Here is a 17001-nt window from a genome sequence, read left to right as displayed (position 1 = left end):
TAATTCTAAAATACTGGGGAAATAAATATGAGAATCTTGGCCCAAAGCTAAATAAAGCCCCAAGATATCTGGGACAAGACCTGGCTCCATTAAGTCAAAGTCAAACTCGGGAAGGGTTCAGGAGAGTGGAGGATTTGAAGTTGGATGGCGCTGGACATCATTACTTTGGAGGATGCCATGATGCCAGGGGTCAGTCTTAATAATCTCTCACACACACAGAGTCAGCTGTGAAAAACATTCTCAGATGAGAATATGCGGAGAATGGAGAGGTCTGGGAGCGGTATTCACACGCTGATTAAGCTTTCAAGGTAAATTCTCAAAAATGGTTGGAAGACAGGAGGTTCCTCAATGCTTCATCACTTACCTTCCAGCCAGTCAGCAAAATGTTCAGTTCAAAGTAAGTTGTCAACCTCTATAACAGCAGCAGCATGCTCCCACCTTCTGTCTGACCCCATGCTATTCCACAGACTTTCCTCCTTACCTTTCCGACGCCTTCGTCCTGTGGGGCACCTCCGACCACATCAGTGGTGGACATGTGAGAGAAGTGGCCGGCGGTAACTGCATAACCTGAAAAGGATGGGCAGAAACCAAGGATGGGATTGAGAAAGAAGAGCAGGGAAGAAAAAGATCCATCAGAGGAAAAAGTTTCTCAAGAATTCCTTATCTGGGCAATTATGATCCAGTTATTCCTGGAACATAAATTACCAGGGAACAAATGGCAGCTGTCACTCTTCTCATGCTGAAATGGCTCATCTCACAAAAAGACATGTTCACAAAGACATTAGGGCAGGAAAGAAAGCATTCTGATTGTTATCTTTGGAGCAGGTACTGTGCTAAATACTTGATATCTGTTTTTCCTTCTGAGATATAATTTTCATAAAGTACACAGATCTGAAGTGTCAAATTTAACAAATGTGAACACACATACATAACCATGCAAACACCACCCAGAATGAATACAACCACAGAACCATAACCCCAGAAGGTTCTCTCATTTCTTCTCCCAGTCAATACCCCCACATGTAGTCACTATTCTGATTTCTATCACTATATAATAGGTTTGCTTGTTCTAGAACTTCACTCAACATAACATCTGTGACATTCATCCATACTGTTAAGTGTAGGAATTGTTTCTTTTTATTGTTGAGTAATGTTCCATTGCATGAACACAATATCTTTAATTTTTTCCCGCTGCTAGGCATTTGGGTTGTTCCCATTTGGGGGCTATCGTGAGTAAGGCTGCTATGAACATTCTTATACGTATCTTTGGATGCCATCATCTCTTTTAATCTCACAACTCTATGAGGAAGGTATGATCATTTCTTCCATTCTACAGATGTGGAACAGGGACTAAATGCGGTTAAGCAACATGCCCAAGATCACACAGCAAGATTCAATTCCAATCTGTGTCTCAAAAGCCCCTGTTGTTAACCATTATGGCACACTCCCTCCTAAGAAAAGGCAGAAAAAAGTTGACAGCAGGTGCATGGGTGGGTGGGTGGGTGGGTGGATGGATGAGCAAAGAATCTTGATGGAAAAGGAATCTAGAAGCACAAGTAAAATTTGTCTGAGCTTAGTCTAAATGTCTCCTGCTTTCTGAGAGCCTTGCCGGCAGGCTGAAAGCTCTCCCCTTGGCAGAAACCCTGTGCAGGCTACCATATATTTTCCAAACCTTGTCATCACCCTCAAACCCTAGGTGTGATCATAAGCTGTGTGGGTTTTGTGATAACACCATATCGTGATCAACTTTTATTCACCACATGGCTAATTTCCCTTAGACTGGAGGCTCACATTAGCTGAGAGTATTATGAGTGACACCACAGCCTCTAGTGACCCTCGCAATCCCTGCAGCAATAAGGGCCTCTGTTTGGTCCACAGGGAGAAGCGATGGGCCCTAGGACCTATCCAGGCTCTTGCCTTCTCTTCACTCTCTGACCTAATACTCCTGTGTTAAGTCCCTACCCTGCACCAAAATTTGCAGCTAGACGGAAAAAGGCAAGTCAACAACTCCCTACTGCCATCTCACAAGTGAATCTCCACGCACAAAGGGGGTCAGGGGCTCCCCCAGATTTAAGTCATATGTAATGAGTGTGAAAAGCATTGTTTTCTCATCATCAGGCCTTTCTAAATTTAGCTTCATTTTCAGTCCAGAATTATAGCATTTAAGGCATGAATGAAAGAAAAGAGTCATGTACAGTTGTCATGTACACAAGCAAAGACTGCCTATCTGCGTCCTTAAATAGGCATGGTCTTGTCCTGGAGTCATCCTTGCCTGGTGGCTGCTAACTTAAATTGCATCCATCTTCTTTCTAGAAGATTAAAAGGATTGAGAAAATTTTCTGAGCTTTTAATTAAACTTCAGCATTAGGTTGCCATCTGTCATGATAGTTTCTGGTTCCTGTTATTTCTATTTACAACCAGTTTTGTGACCAGGAAGCAGAGACCTTATCCAAAGGAATGCATGGAAAACCAGGATTCTACTGCCCTCATTTTGTATCTGATGATCTGAACTTGAGTAATTGCCAAAATAAAAAAATAAAATGTTTGCTTCCCTAGAGGTTCAATTTCAGCTTTTTAATTAAATCACATTGTTTTAATTCAGTCCCCTTCTTCGTTCTCCTCTCTACCTTCCATGTGTGGGGCTCCATGTTAAGGTACCCTAGCTAAAAATGTAACTAATTAGAACAATAGATGTAAAAGCAACAAACTCATCTTTCTACCCGTAAAGCAATAATTTGTGAGCTTGGTGGTAATCACTCCCATTTCCCCTTACCTGTCAGCTCCCCGAGCTACTCACCCAAGTACGTGTACCGCCTGTTCATGATCGCTTCATCATTCAGTTTGAAATAAGTGTTGTCCGTAAGGTTCAGCACTTTGACCGTCCCAGCCCAATAAAATGACCCCGGGGCGCCCATCACCACCAGCTCCTACCGAAGAGAAACCCAAAGGTAAACAGGGAAGGAAGCTGAAGAGGGGAATAGGCTGTGTGATGAGAACCACCATCACGACAAAGAACTCAGAATTAAAGATCCCTCACCAAGGACTTTCTTCTGCTGAACAATAAAAAATATTTCACCAGATTCCCCGGCATTATGGAATCTATGGTACAGATGGGATTATCAGGACTAAAGACAAGATGAGACAATGAACAACATACCAGGTCCCTCTCCTACCGACAGATAAGGCTGCACGTAGTTCCTCACCTCTACACTGGGATCAAACAAGGAAACAGCAAAGATCTGTCATTGTCCTAAACTGCAGAATTCCAGGAACAACGCTCATGAAAAGACACCACCACCTCACTTAGCCTGGCCTCCAGCCCTGCTCTCCAGCAACCTCACCTCTACTCCATATAGAGCAAGAGGGAAACAGTGATCAGCTTTGCAAAAACCGTGTACTAACACTCCAGGGAAATCCCCTCCAGCCCTCACTCAGGACTCTCTTCTCAGGAATGGTTCTAAGGCTGGGTTTTCTGGCCACTAAGGCCCACTGTAAACTTGAAAGAACAAAAACAAGAGAGCAGAGAGGCCCAATAACGGAAAGGATGTAGACTGGAAAGAGAAGAGACCACAGACAGCAAGAGACAGTACTACTATTAAAAACAGACCCTGGAACACAAAGACACAGCTGTCTCTAGCATTTAGATTAGAGGCAACAGGCTCTCAGGCCTGTTGAGGATGCAGGCCTGAGAGCACGTTTGTGCTACAGACCTAGCTAATGACCAACAGTGAAGATAATCTAGTGCTCAAAAATAATTCAGTTACCTAAGAAAGTCAGCACCAATATCCACATGGTTTTACCACAAGAAGATGCATCATAACTGTGCTAATAAAAGTTGGAAATGACTTAAATATCTAACAATAGGGATTCTAAATCATGGTACATCCATTCAACAGAATTCCGCTGCATTAAAAATACTGTAGAAGATCTTATGGCACTGAGAGATAGTCACAAAGTGTTGCTGAGTTAAAAAGGAGATACCAAACAATATGTATGCTATGATCGTGTCTCGTGAAAGGAAAAAAATAATCTAGACAAAGACCAGAAGGATAAGCCCCAAAATGCTTATGGTTTTTCCCACAGGGTAATAGGATTATGGGAATCTCTCTCTCTCCCTAAAGTTTACTTTCCTTGTTCCAGATTTTTGAAAAACACATTGATAAAACCCTGACAAGGAAGGCACAGAAAATGCAAAAAGCATTCAGGAGATGATATCGTACAAGCGTTACAACGGAGCACACATCCTGCGGAGGCTGCGGTGGGCCAAGGGGAAGGCAGGCATCCATTGCAGCCTCACACCCATTGGTGTCCCTGGCTGAGGACTTCATTCCTTCCTTCTCCAACAGGGAATCCTTTCTTTTGGATTATCTATATTTTCTAAAGTATCTACACTGCAATAAGAAATAAAAATTATTTTTCTAACAAAATCATTAATTTTTCACTTAACATTTATTAAGAATCTATTATTATATATGAAAGCTTACCCTAGATACACAGATCAATAAAGTCCCTTTGTATGACATTCCCAAGGTAAGGCAACATGGAAATGTATAAAATGTTTTAGAAAAAATTATATCGAAAAGGGTTAAAATAAATACAATTTTAGAGGAAACCCCCTGGCTGTACAAAACCCCCAAGGTACAGGTCATCTAGGCTCGTGGAGATGACGGACACATGCCTCCCACTACTGAAACACACCCACCCCCATCCCTTGGCCTTTGGAGTCCCCACACTGTTATATTTCAGAAACCTCCTTCCGGGCTGACGCCTCCCTCTGCAGAGCTGGCCTCACCACTGTCAGAAGCTACTGGTTTCCGTCAAGTCCCTGGAGGCTAGATCTGCCATAAGGATTCTGAATTTCTGATGACAGTTCATAAAGTCGCACTGAATTCCCAGGGAGCAAATCTGAAAAAGCCAGAAACATCTGAAGAGAAAACTGGAGACAAGAGGATAGAGCACGCAGGCGGCCAAGCAACCGTGTGACAGCCACGATACCAGTGGTATCTTCAATGCTCTGAACAACACGCACTCTGTGGTCGATTTGGGAAAGAACCTCAACAAAGAGTAGGGTATGAGCACAGATGGAACAAAAGCCACCGATTCCTGCCTGAATGGTGTGCTCTTGATAATTCAGGAAGGTGTGGCCCAAGAAGGATTGCTGAGGAGCACTTCATTTTAAGGTTCCGAGATCCTACCCACCTCGACGGAAGCTGCTGCTGCTAAGCCCAACACTCTCAGAGGTATCTCACTGTTTTATAAAAATATATCACTTTCGGCACTCAGGACTCATCACTGAGAAAACACAGGCAGTGCATTCACTTGTTCATTCATTCATTCATTCATTCCTCTTACACTCATCTGTTCTGTGTAAAAGACTGTGCTGGTTCTAGAAGGGGTGTGAGAAAGACAAATGATCAGTTCATCAGAGGAGAGAGACTTTTTCCTTGGTCTTGAGCTCAGAAGGGAATTTGTAATCAGTGTCCAAACACCCAGACATGGAAGAAGACAATGAGCAATACCCCCCGTTCCAGCTGTATACACAGCGTAGAGCTTTCTCCACCTGCAGCTCTTTTTAAGCCCAAGCTCTGAGCATCACCAGAGGCCTGCAAGGCTCTTCAGGACACCAGGCAGCAGACATGTGGCTGATGATTTAAATTAATCCAGGATAAAAGTTGAGAAATTTGTCTAACATATCCCTGCAACCCCTCTCTCAAACATTACAGAGGATAAGACAAAGTAATCCCTCTCCTCAAAAACCTTTAAAACAGCCCTTGTTTTTTCCCTTCTCCTCTTAGTGCTCATGCCCCCTTTTCCCTTCAGTTCAAACCAGATAAACCGAGGCCAAGCCTGAGACCCTAGGAGCTGGGGCGAGGAGAGGGGGCAGGGAAACAGCATCTTCTTGGAACTCCCTCATATTTGGCTTTTTCCATTCACTATGGACGATGCCTTTGCCCTTTCAGCACTGTTCACAAGGGCCAGGAAAATGTTATCAATGCTTTCCACCACCCAAGAATAGCCAATGCAAATGTCACACACAGAAACACAAGCTTCTCCTCAAGCCAAGGGCCACCACTGCCTAAATTAAGTGTGTGGAATCCCTTCAGTAACCAGCATGGGCCTTTTCCCAGGGTGCATTTATTAGCAGACCCTCCAGAGGTACAGGGGTATCTGGGTATGTCTGAGAGAAGCCACAGGTTTTTCTTTGTACACTGCAAGTGGGCACAAGAGAGGGGCAAAAGAGTGATTGAGATCTATAAAAGAAGTCTTGCAGAACAGACTTCCGCCCAGATGTCTCCAGGCTTCCACAGTGGTGCTCAAACACTGGCGGGGTTGGTCCATGTCTTCTCTTGCTGCTTAGGGGTATCTATCACCTCTGTTATCCTAGGCTACAAAAATAAAGTTCCCAAAACATTCTCCCTTTATCCTCAACAATGGGCTAAAACTCATGTGGTATCCATAACTCAAACAGCTTTGATAACCCCAGGGTCACTGACCTCCAGGTCAAGCAGGCACCTTGGGCCAGAGTACTTCGGGCCAACATGGCCATGTCCGGAAGGCCACAGAAGCACGCCCAGCTTGGGAGGCAGCCGCCTGCCCTGTGCAGGGACAGCACAACTCACAGCAAAGGCAAGCCCAAGTGACGAGGTCAGCAGGAGGGCAGAGGAGGGGGTCAGTGCTGCTTGACCCCTTCAACCACATTTCCTGCTCAGCCTCCAACAGCTGAAGTTCCAGAAACGAGGGAGGCTGCGAGTTCAAAGACCTCCTGTTTAGGGAGGCCAAAAGCCTGGGAACTGAAGCAGAGGCCAAAGCCCAGAGCAGCCAGGAGACAGCATGACCGAGTCTGAGGACTGAGCCTCCCACTCACTGCCATCCCCCTGTGCCCCTCCATGCCCCTCGGCCCCACTGTTGTTTGCTCCTGCCCAGCCAGCACATGCTGACACACCACGGTTTCCTTGGGCTCTGGATCCCAGAGCCTAGAGTTTCAACACGTCCTTTCATTTCCCCAGTCACCTTGAGCTTGCATAGCCACCTGGGTTTCCCATCCACACTTCTGCCCTTCCCACTCTTCCAACCAAGCCCTCCTTCCACCCAGCCCTAATGCCCTTGTCTTCCTTGACTTTCCAGCTGGTGAGACCATAAAGACACCCCCTCCCTAGGAACTCTTTCTCTCCCTTAGTTCTCCATCAACGTCTCTGATAAGTTCTCATTTCTGTGATGAATCTACTTTCCCCTCTCAGTGTCTGAAAGAGGCACTCCACCCCCTCCATACACCCCTGCTGGCCCCATGCTAAGCACACCCAGTCCCCTCAGCAAGTTACCAGCAATGGACAAATCTAAGTTTCTAACTCAGACTGGGTTCCAGTCCCTGTATCTAAATGTCTTCTAAAAACATCTGTGAGTGTCCTGCCTATCTCCTCACACCACACATGTCTAAATCAGATCCATTCGTTTACCTCTGCCAGTGGATTCTTTCCAGGGCAGCCCCCTTTCCACCAGGGCACCACCATGCTCCAGAACCCTGACTCAAAACCTCCTTCCTCTACCCCAGTCCTCTGGCCACCCAGCCCACTGACACTGCCTTCATATTCTCCCACTCCCCTAATCATTTCTACTCCTAAAGCATCCTCCTACTCTGCCCTGTTGCTTTGTGGCTGGACCACGTCACAGCCTCCTACCGGGCCTCCCTCCAGGCCTCCCACTTCCAAACTCCTGGGCCCATGCAGCCCAAACAGCCTTTCTTACAGCACTGCCATCCACCATGTCCATCACCTGCTTGAGAACTTACAGTGGTTCCCTGTGGCCTACTGGGTTGAGTCATACTTTATAGACCTTCCTGGAGGAACAACAGCCACAGAAGTTAGACAATCTAAATGCTTATTGAGATGGAAGAAGAGAGTGAACTTGACATATGACAAAATGGTATTTCAAATCACTGGGGATAGAAAAAAATGTTTAACAAACCAGTAACAGAACAATCACCTATACATTTAGGAAAACAATGGGGTTTGTTTTTACCATATAATGTTTGCAAAAATAAATCCAAGATGGATTAAAGATATATTGTTTTTAATCTATAAAAGTACTAGAAGAAAATATAGGTGGATACTTCATAGTCTTAGGATGGGGATGACCTGCCTAAGAGAGAGGTGTAGAATCCAGAAAGAAAAAGACTGATAGATTTGACCAATATGAATGTTCAATGCCAGTACAATAAAAACACCATAAGCAAACTTAAAAGACAAGTAAAAGACTGATGAAACAATTTTGCAACACGTAAGAGATAAGCGATTAGTGTTGATAATACATTAAGTTCCTAAAAATCAGTAAAACAACCATTTAAAAGAAAACAGGATGGACTAAGAACATAAACAATTTCCAGAAAAATAAATACAAATGGCCAATATTTGAAAAGGATACTAAACTGCACTCATAATCAGGTAAAGGGGCATTATAAAAAATGAGATCTTTTTTTTAATGACAAAAATTTTAAGTGTTGGTGAGAAAACATAGAGACAACGACACACAACTTGTCGGAGTGTCAATTGGTAAATACTTCTGGAGTGCAATTTGCCGGCATGTGTCAAAATTCAAATTTGGATAGCTTTTTTTTTGTGAGGAAGATCAGACCTGAGCTAACATCCATACCAATCCTCCTGTTTTTGCTGAGGAAGACTGGCCCTGGGCTAACAGCGTGCCCATCTTCCTCCATTTTATATGGGACGCTGCCACAGCATGGCTTGACAAGCGGTGCATCGGTGCGTGCCCAGGATCTGAGCCCCGGGCCGCCAGAGCAGAGCACGCGCACTTAACTGCTACGCCACAGGGCCAGCCCCTGGATAGCTTTTAACCGACCAATTCCTCTGCTATACATCTCTCCTAACGAAACATGTGCTTGTGCACAAGATGCCACGTGTGGGGAACTCCAGTACAGTGCTGCTAGCAGGAGTCTGGCATGTTTCTGCAGCAGCCGAAAGTCACTGTGGTTGGAGGCAGTGAGCTGGGGCAGGCCAGGTAATAGGTGAGGCTGGAAAGGTAGGAAGGCCTAGGAGGCCATGGGGAGAAGCCTAGATTTTATTCTAAGTGCGATGAGAGGACATCAGAAGGTTCTGAGCAAAGGAGGACCACAATATTTTTCCTGTTTCTAAAAAGTTGGTTATGGCTGCTGTGTGGGAATAGGCTGTCAGGAGGCAAGGTGGGAAACAGGAAATCAGGAGGGTTCTGCAGTGGACCAGGAGCAGGACAGCTGTGCCTTAGATCTGGGGGGTGACGGTGGAGGTGGAGAGAAATGGATGTCTTTGTGATAGGTTTTGAGGGCATAGGAGGTGGGACCTGCTGATGGCTTGGACGTAGGAGAGTGAGTAAGAGAAGAATCTTTTCATTTTGGTTTGAATAGCTTGGAAGATTGGTGGTGCCATCCACAGGACCTAGCATGGAACTCCATGTGGAGCTGTCATAAAAGGACAGTGAATGGATATAAAGAATTACTGAAGGTAAGGAATTTGGGGGTTGGCAGGGAAGCATCTCATATTTATTGGTTTGAGAGTGAAGGGTAATAAAATTTCTCACTTTTCTACTTTCTCCATTTTGTTTTCTGGATTAGACACTATGTTGCCAACTGCCTATTTTCTCTTTGAATTTAAATCGCAGTTTCGGAAATTAGGGTGTGCAGTTTTGCTCCTATCAGAAGGGGCGCTCTTCAGAAAGCTGTGAAAACCAGTGGGTGCTACTGGTCCTTTCTCTCGGTCAATGTCTAGTCCCCTTCTGCAGCCCTGGGTTGTCCTGGAGTTAGTGAATGAGAGCTGGCGTTAGAAAGTCAGGCCCATGGGCCAAGACACAGTGTTTGTATTTCCATCTACCATGTGACGGGAAGCCATGGAGTCAAAATGACAGGGTTTGATTTTGAAAGATTCCTCAGGCTGGTGTGCAGAAAACTTAGTGTGGAGGTAGAGAATGGATTCAAACAGAGGTGACGAAAATGTTCTGAAACCAGACAGAGGTGATGGTTGCACAACACTGTGAACGTACTAAATACTACTGAATTGTTCGCTTCAAAATGGTTATGAAAATGGTGACTTATAGCGGCCGGCCCGGTGGCGCAAGCGGTTAAGTGCGCGCGCTCCGCTGCGGTGGCCCGGGGTTCGTGGGTTTGGATCCCGGGCGCGCACGGACGCACCGCTTGGCAAGCCATGCTGTGGCAGTGTCCGATATAAAGTGGAGGAAGATGGGCACAGATGTTAGCCCAGCGCCAGTCTTCCTCAGCAAAAAGAGGATTGGCAGATGTTAGCTCAGGGCCGATCTTCCTCACAAAAAAATAAATAAATAAATAAATAAAATGGTGACTTATATGTGTATTTTACTACAATAATAACAAAGAAAAAAAAAAGAATGGACACCCGGATACCAACTCAGGGCCAGTGCTACTCCAGGAGACGACTGGCTTTTCTAGAAGGGTGATGATGGTGGTAATTAAAGCTGTCATATTTGGGACATGTTTTGGAGGTTAAAACGACAGGATTGCAGATGAATTAGAAATAAAGTAAAAAGCACTTTTTTTGTTTTGGCCCAAGCAACTAGATGGATGATGGTGCCACTTACAGGGCCTAGCATGGAACTTTGCACACGGCAGACACTCATCAAAAATGTTTGAGAAATGAGGAGTTGATATGATGGGTAAACTTACAGTAGGGAAGAATCACATAAGATAGTCCCTAAAAACATACCACCAGCCAAAGGTCACGGTACGACTGCATAGGTACATACGCATTCAAGTCTACAGTCCTCCAGAATTTGGGAAAGGGGATGGTTGCAGCTGTGCATAAAATCAAGTCTCTCCACTAAGAAGAGAGGAATGATAGGAGGTGATGCTTAGTGTATCTTCACAACTGTCAAGGACGAGGCACAAACTTGACTGAGCGTTGCCTCACGCACGCCCCCTTTAATCAATTCCTTCCACAGGTCTCAGAGTCAAGCTGACTCCCAGAGAAATTGTCCAAATAGGGGTACCCTCCAAATGAGCCAGCCCACTCCCTCTGCCCAGTGGTCTCTGGCCAGCAGCTGCCCCCACCAGTTTCAACAACCTTCCCAGGATGTGAGGACCAGGATCTACTCACTCACGGTTCATTTAGGTGGGGACATTGGAAGACTCATCTCAAAGGGCTACCACAGTCACAATCAGCAAGGAAATGAACCCCAACAAGAGAACTGAAATGCCCAAACAGCTGACACCCACCTCGGTGAAGAAGCCTGCTATCCCGGCCTGGCAGGAGCCGTGTTCCTCTCCGTACTTCTTCTTGTACTCTAGAGGGGGAGGGAGGGAAAGAGAAGCAAACCACAGCCTCATCAGTGTGTGCCAGTCGTGTGTGGAGCAGCCAAGCGTGCTGGCCACTTCCCCGTGTGCTGCTGCGGGCTGGGCCCAGGGACGCCATCCAGACTTGGGGCGTGGAAGGACAGTCTCAGGAATCCAGCAGACCTCAAAAATCCAGGCTCTGGTGCCATCAGGTTGTGAGGCTGCCAAATGCCCCAGCGAACTTCCTCCACGCATGTAGGAAAAGAGGAGCAGCAGCCACGGTAATTAAGTGGGAGGCTGGTGACAACTACTTCATTGACTTCAGAAAGGACAGAGAGCCCAGTAGGAAGGAGGAGCTGAAAACATGACCCAGAAATGGAATGATGTGGCCATCCCAGCGTGGAGTCCCCTGGAAGACGACCAAGCCTCCCCAAAAGACACTCCATATAGCTGGAGGCAATATGCTGCCTACCATCCAACCAGAAGCCAGCCATCACAGCCCATGGCTGCAGGAAGAGGGGACTCCACTGGACCTGCCCCAGCACACAGCTGCACTATCACTGGCAGCATATGGTGACGCTACACACTGACTCCTCTGTCTTCCTTGTGTGGAAGGAAAAGGGGAGATCTTTCCAGGTCAAAAGAAAACTAATGGATAAATTCTCTTCCTCCACAACTCCCTCAGCTCCAACACTCCAACCCGACAAATGGGGCATTCTGTTGCTGTTTTATTTTTAATTCGGCAAGGAAGAGTATTCAGCATGTTCAGGCACTGTGCTAGGTGCCTCCAGTCATATCATTTAATTGATCCCTCATCCCTGGGAACCCATATTGCCATTTGTTAACACGTAAAACTCTTGAGGCTCAGAGAGGTTAAGTGAATTGTCCACGGTCACACAGCTAGTAAATGGCAAAGCCAGGATTCTGCCCAAGCTGGGACTCAGATACTCACCTTCCTTCCCCCTCTGTAGCCTATCAAAGCTTTTGCAAAGTGAGTGATTACACAAACCCCAGGAAGTGACCAGCTGTTTAAAACAATTACAGGGGTAAAAACATAGAGATGGAAAGATGTTCAGCTCAGGTGACTCAAATTAACTACATGTGAAACTGACATCGCTGGACACTGGCTGGCGGCTGCCCCTGGGCACCAGCAAAATAACCCAGGGACCCCCATGCCACCCCCTGGGCTCTTGGCAAGTCTCTGCTACCATTAAAAGCGATGTACTTAATTTTGAAACACAAAATAAATAATACAAAGGAACAATGAAGCTGTGATTGCAACACATGCCACTTCCTGCAGCTCAGAGTGTCTACTGGAAGAGAAGGGGGAAAAGGGCCCTGGGGAAATATACAGAGTAATTCAGTTTCTAACAACACTCACCACAGAGCCTGGTAACATTTTCCACTAAGTGGCCATTAACCACTGCTGAATTACAATGGAATGTCAATTGAGTTACTCCTCTTCCGTGTGAGGGCTAAATCAGTTCCTCCCGCCTTGTCCTGTTATTACAAGGAGAACTCACAGGCCTGCCAGAAAGCAACCCGATGAACGGAACTCGTTTGTTCTCTGCAAAATCTTGCACCAGGGCTGCGAGTGGGGTGTATGCAAAGTCATAAAGAGATCCTGCATCAAACCGTATGATGGCAAGAAATAAAATAAATCCTACACCAAATAGCACAAAGGCAAGAAGGATCAAAATGTCCCAACCCGAACAAACAGTTCTATCAAATCTGGACGGTCTGGCAAAAAGCATATCCACCCCACTGACTCGAGGGGTTAAATACCTAACGGTAACTCGCAAACAAATGAAACACACAAAGGAAATTCAGAACCCAGGAGCTGAATGAAACTACAGTGCAGGACACACCAGTTCAGCCTCATAGATTTATGACATGAATACGAATTATGTGGGAATCCTTCATGTTTTAAAGAAAATAGTTTCAAGGTCTCTTTTGTGCCAGGGACTGCAAAAAGAGTAGATATGAAAACTTGTCTTTCTTCACCTCATCCCCAAACCGTACTGGGGAGCTCTATGCCAGGACCAGGACGCAGGGTTTCTGAGGTGGCCACAGACATATCAGGAGCTGCGAGTACCCACTCCCCAGCCCCAGGCAAAAGACCTGCAAGGTGAAGCCCTTTTACCAGGACCCCTCCCTCAGCCCCAGTCTCCCCTGGGACTGCCTCATCAGAGGTCTGAGGGCCAGGGACACACAGGAAGCAGGCATCATCCCACTGGCTTGGACATTTCTGAAACCGCAGGGTCTATATCTGCCATCTCAGGGTGCTCTAGAGCAAGGAATCAAACCGTGTGTGGTTCCTGACTAGTATCCATAACTCCCGATTAGAAAACAGGCCATGCTCTGACCTTCCAGAAATTTCCGTGACTCTGTGATTAACTCCTTCAACTTGGAATAGGATCCAGTTCTAATGCTTCCACCCCCATCCCATCCCACCACACAAAATTTGGGGGGCAGTTGTGGCAACTCTAGTCTAGGAAGGCTTAATTGGTATGACTAGATTAGACACTTGCATCTTCCAAGCCTTCCACAGCCTTCCAGAACCTCTCCTCAGCTTCTCTGTCCAGGTGACTTTGCAGGTAAAGGTAAATGATACCCTCTCCCCATCACAAAATGTGTTTGTTCATCACACAGTTCTGTCAGCACCAAGATGAGTTTATTCATCTCAGTGCCCCCAACTCCAGCCCCATGCCAGCTACTGTGTGTGCTAATGATGATGTGCTGAGGGAAGGGGTACACGCATGCTTTTGTGCACAGACCCAAGGCCCAGGCAGAGAGGTAAGAGGATCAGGCACATTCCTCCAGCCACTAAGAACCTGAACTCTCTAGCCTGCTCACTTTGGACCCTTGTCCCTCCTGACTTTCCAGCCCTGCCTTCTGTCTTCCAACTTAGCTGACTCCCTGACCTCCACTCCATCCTTGCTTGAAAAGGAGTCGTGTTCTGGGTACCAGGAATCCTGGATTCTCTACCCAGTGCCACCACTAACCCCAGAGGCCTAAAGATGGTGGTGGGTGTGGGTGGAGCAGGACAAGGGCCCACAAGATGGATTTTTCTAGGCTTTCAAAAACCTAGATTGGCTGATTCTACACTGGGCAAGCCCATCTCCTCTTGGGCCTCAGGAAGAACTGGACAGAATACTCAGATCCATTCCTTCAATCCCCACCCACCCCCTGGCATGACCCTTCACTGACTGTCCTCAAATACCCAAGAGGAGCCGCTGAGCCACAGATGGGACAGGCTACCCCAGAGACACAGGCCCATGAAGTCACTGTGCCTGTGTCCAAGTCCAGCCCTCCTTATGCAAAGTGCTCTTCTTCTAAAAGCCAAATCCCCCTGAAGGACTCAAGAGCAGCCTCTTCAAAGCTATTCCTGATCAACCACATCTTGAGATGCAGCGCCATTGTGCAAGCATGGCCACCCGAACCCCAAGTTCTGTGCCCAGTTCAGCGGCTCCTTTTCAGTAAGAAAGAGAAAAAATATACCACCTTGTGTCAGCCTGCTGGATATTTAACAATCCTGATTAAGTGAGCAGTAATCTAAGAAAGCACTTTGTAAAGTGAACAAGGCCACACAACAGGTAAGCTGACACCTCAGGGTGCCGTGGCGATCATCAGTGCCCAGGCCAGGGCCTGGGGGCTTTCCCAAGAGACGCTGGCCAGACACACAGACACTGGACCACAGCACACTACAGGAGTTTTCACCCTTTTGAATGCTACTTCTGTGAGTTAAGGGCACCACAGTTATTTTAATCTGATTCCTTCTTCAAAAAAAAAAAATGATATAAAAAGGTCAGGTTGAGGTTTCTCCCTAGTCCACTTTCCAAATGTCCACATACAGGCCTAGGGTACAGGTACGGTAGACTACCCTATGTACCATACCCATATCCTAAAACTTGATTGTGCTTGCCTAGACCTGAAAAGGCAGGGAAGCTTCTACCATAGAGCTATGAGAGGTAGGTGAGCATGGAAACTAGGGACTGCCTGGTGCACAGCATCCCCAAGAAACCCCCAGGTCACACACCCTCCCTCCATTCAGAAGTCCAGGAAGTGCAGGGTGGAGGGACCAGGGTGGGACTTGCAGTCTCCTGTGTTCCCAGGGAGAATTTTTCCTGCACACAAAGGCTGCGGGGGCCCCACAGTGGGCTGTCCTGGGCACGCCCACTCAGTCTCCAAATGCCCCAAGGATGTGGCCAGGAAGAGAGAGGACTGCAATGTGCTACTTCCCTCCCTCTTCTCTGCAGAACAAAAGATTTATCTGCCTCGAAGAAGCAAGGGAGAATCAGGCTTGGCATGACAGCAGCTCACAGATGCTGTAACACACCTAACTAGGTTCATTTGGGGGAACAGAATCTGGGAAGCAAGAGATGTGGTTGAGGACCTAGAAATCACTGGGGGAGAAATCACTGGGACCTAGAAATACAGGTTGGAAACAGGTTGCCTTTCTGCCCGTCTGCCATGGGTGGGTTTGAATCACTTGGCCTGCGTCACACACTTTGATTCATTAAGTTATATGGCTCCTCCATTCTAAAAATGGTCGTATTTTCCTTGGTTTAGCTGCTGGTTTTACTAAATCCAGTCTACACAGAAGGCAATTCAGAGGGGAAAAAAAATACCAGTTTCCAAATGTTCACAATCTGCAACTCGGTGCATGGGACTTACACTAATGAATTTTAATTCATTCAAGAACTACAGTGGGTGGGGTCACTTGCATCTTTCCCAAACACTGGTGGGATGAAACCATCCCATGGAAAGATGAAGATATACATATAGCGTAACATATATTGTTCCTAATGATCTCTCTTCCTACTACCCATTTGAGAAAGTTTCATCTTTCAAAGCTAGTCTTTTTAACATATCAATTTTAAAATTGTTTTTCCATAGTTCCTTAGCTTAGCCATGAAATAAGATAGAGGAAAAAAACAGCTTGCCAGTCTTAAATTATTTTTGAATTTTTGCTCAATTTCTGAGTGAACACTAAATAACTGAAAATTAAATAATTTAGAGGACAGCGAATTCAGGCAGACAGATCTCCAGTAATAAAAAGGGCACTTAAACATACAAAACCAAAGAGAGGACAAAACTACCCTCAGTTAGAAGGGACCACAGTCTAATAGAAAAAAAAAAAGTAAATGATCTAAATAGCTAGGTTAGAGAGGAAGGGAGAACATTTTATCAAAATAATTGACAATTAAGCTATGGTCAGCATTAAATGCAAATTGTATAAAGCCAAAACTTACAATTAAGTTAGAGAAAGAGGCTTTAAGAGAGGAAAAGATCTTCGGAGAACACCTATAATTCTAACCCTATCCATTCATTTCACAGATGAAGACACTATTGCTCAGAGAGAGCAAGTGGTTTATTTAAAGCCACACAGCTAATTAGCCTGAGTCAGGACTAAAGAGCTAGGCTTCTCATTTCCAATCTGCTCCCGCCACACTGTCATGCTCCACAGAGCATATTTCCAGTGATAACATTCTTGCCATTTAAAAAAATGTTTTCCATTGATGCATGAATGGATAAACAAAATGTGGTATATATATAACGGAATATTATTCAGCCTTAAAAAGGAAGGAAATTCTGGGGCCGGCCCCGTGGCTTAGCGGTTAAGTGCGCACGCTCCGGCCCTGGTGGCCCAGGTTCGGATACTGGGTGCGCACCGACACACCGCTTCTCCAGCCATGCTGAGGCTGCGTCCC

The 17001-nt window shown here is 46.0% G+C and overlaps 1 protein-coding gene across 1 annotated transcript in view; it reads right to left on the bottom strand.

Moving 5' to 3' along the window:
* Positions 1–17001, bottom strand: part of ITGA9 (integrin subunit alpha 9) — a 331030-nt gene that overhangs the window by 276926 nt on the left and 37103 nt on the right. Inside the window, exons 5-7 of the mRNA XM_004419499.3 lie at positions 11231–11298; positions 2798–2927; positions 482–567 (exon numbers count right to left, since the gene is read on the bottom strand). Coding sequence (XP_004419556.2) covers positions 482–567; positions 2798–2927; positions 11231–11298 — 284 coding nt within the window. The remainder of the gene's footprint in view (positions 1–481; positions 568–2797; positions 2928–11230; positions 11299–17001) is intronic.

Source organism: Ceratotherium simum, chromosome 5 (genome assembly GCF_057802395.1).
Source record: "Ceratotherium simum simum isolate JZ-2026a chromosome 5, ASM5780239v1, whole genome shotgun sequence".
Taxonomy (NCBI): domain Eukaryota; kingdom Metazoa; phylum Chordata; class Mammalia; order Perissodactyla; family Rhinocerotidae; genus Ceratotherium; species Ceratotherium simum.
Note: the sequence above shows the minus strand (reverse complement) of the source record. Positions and strands in the feature narration are given on the sequence as shown.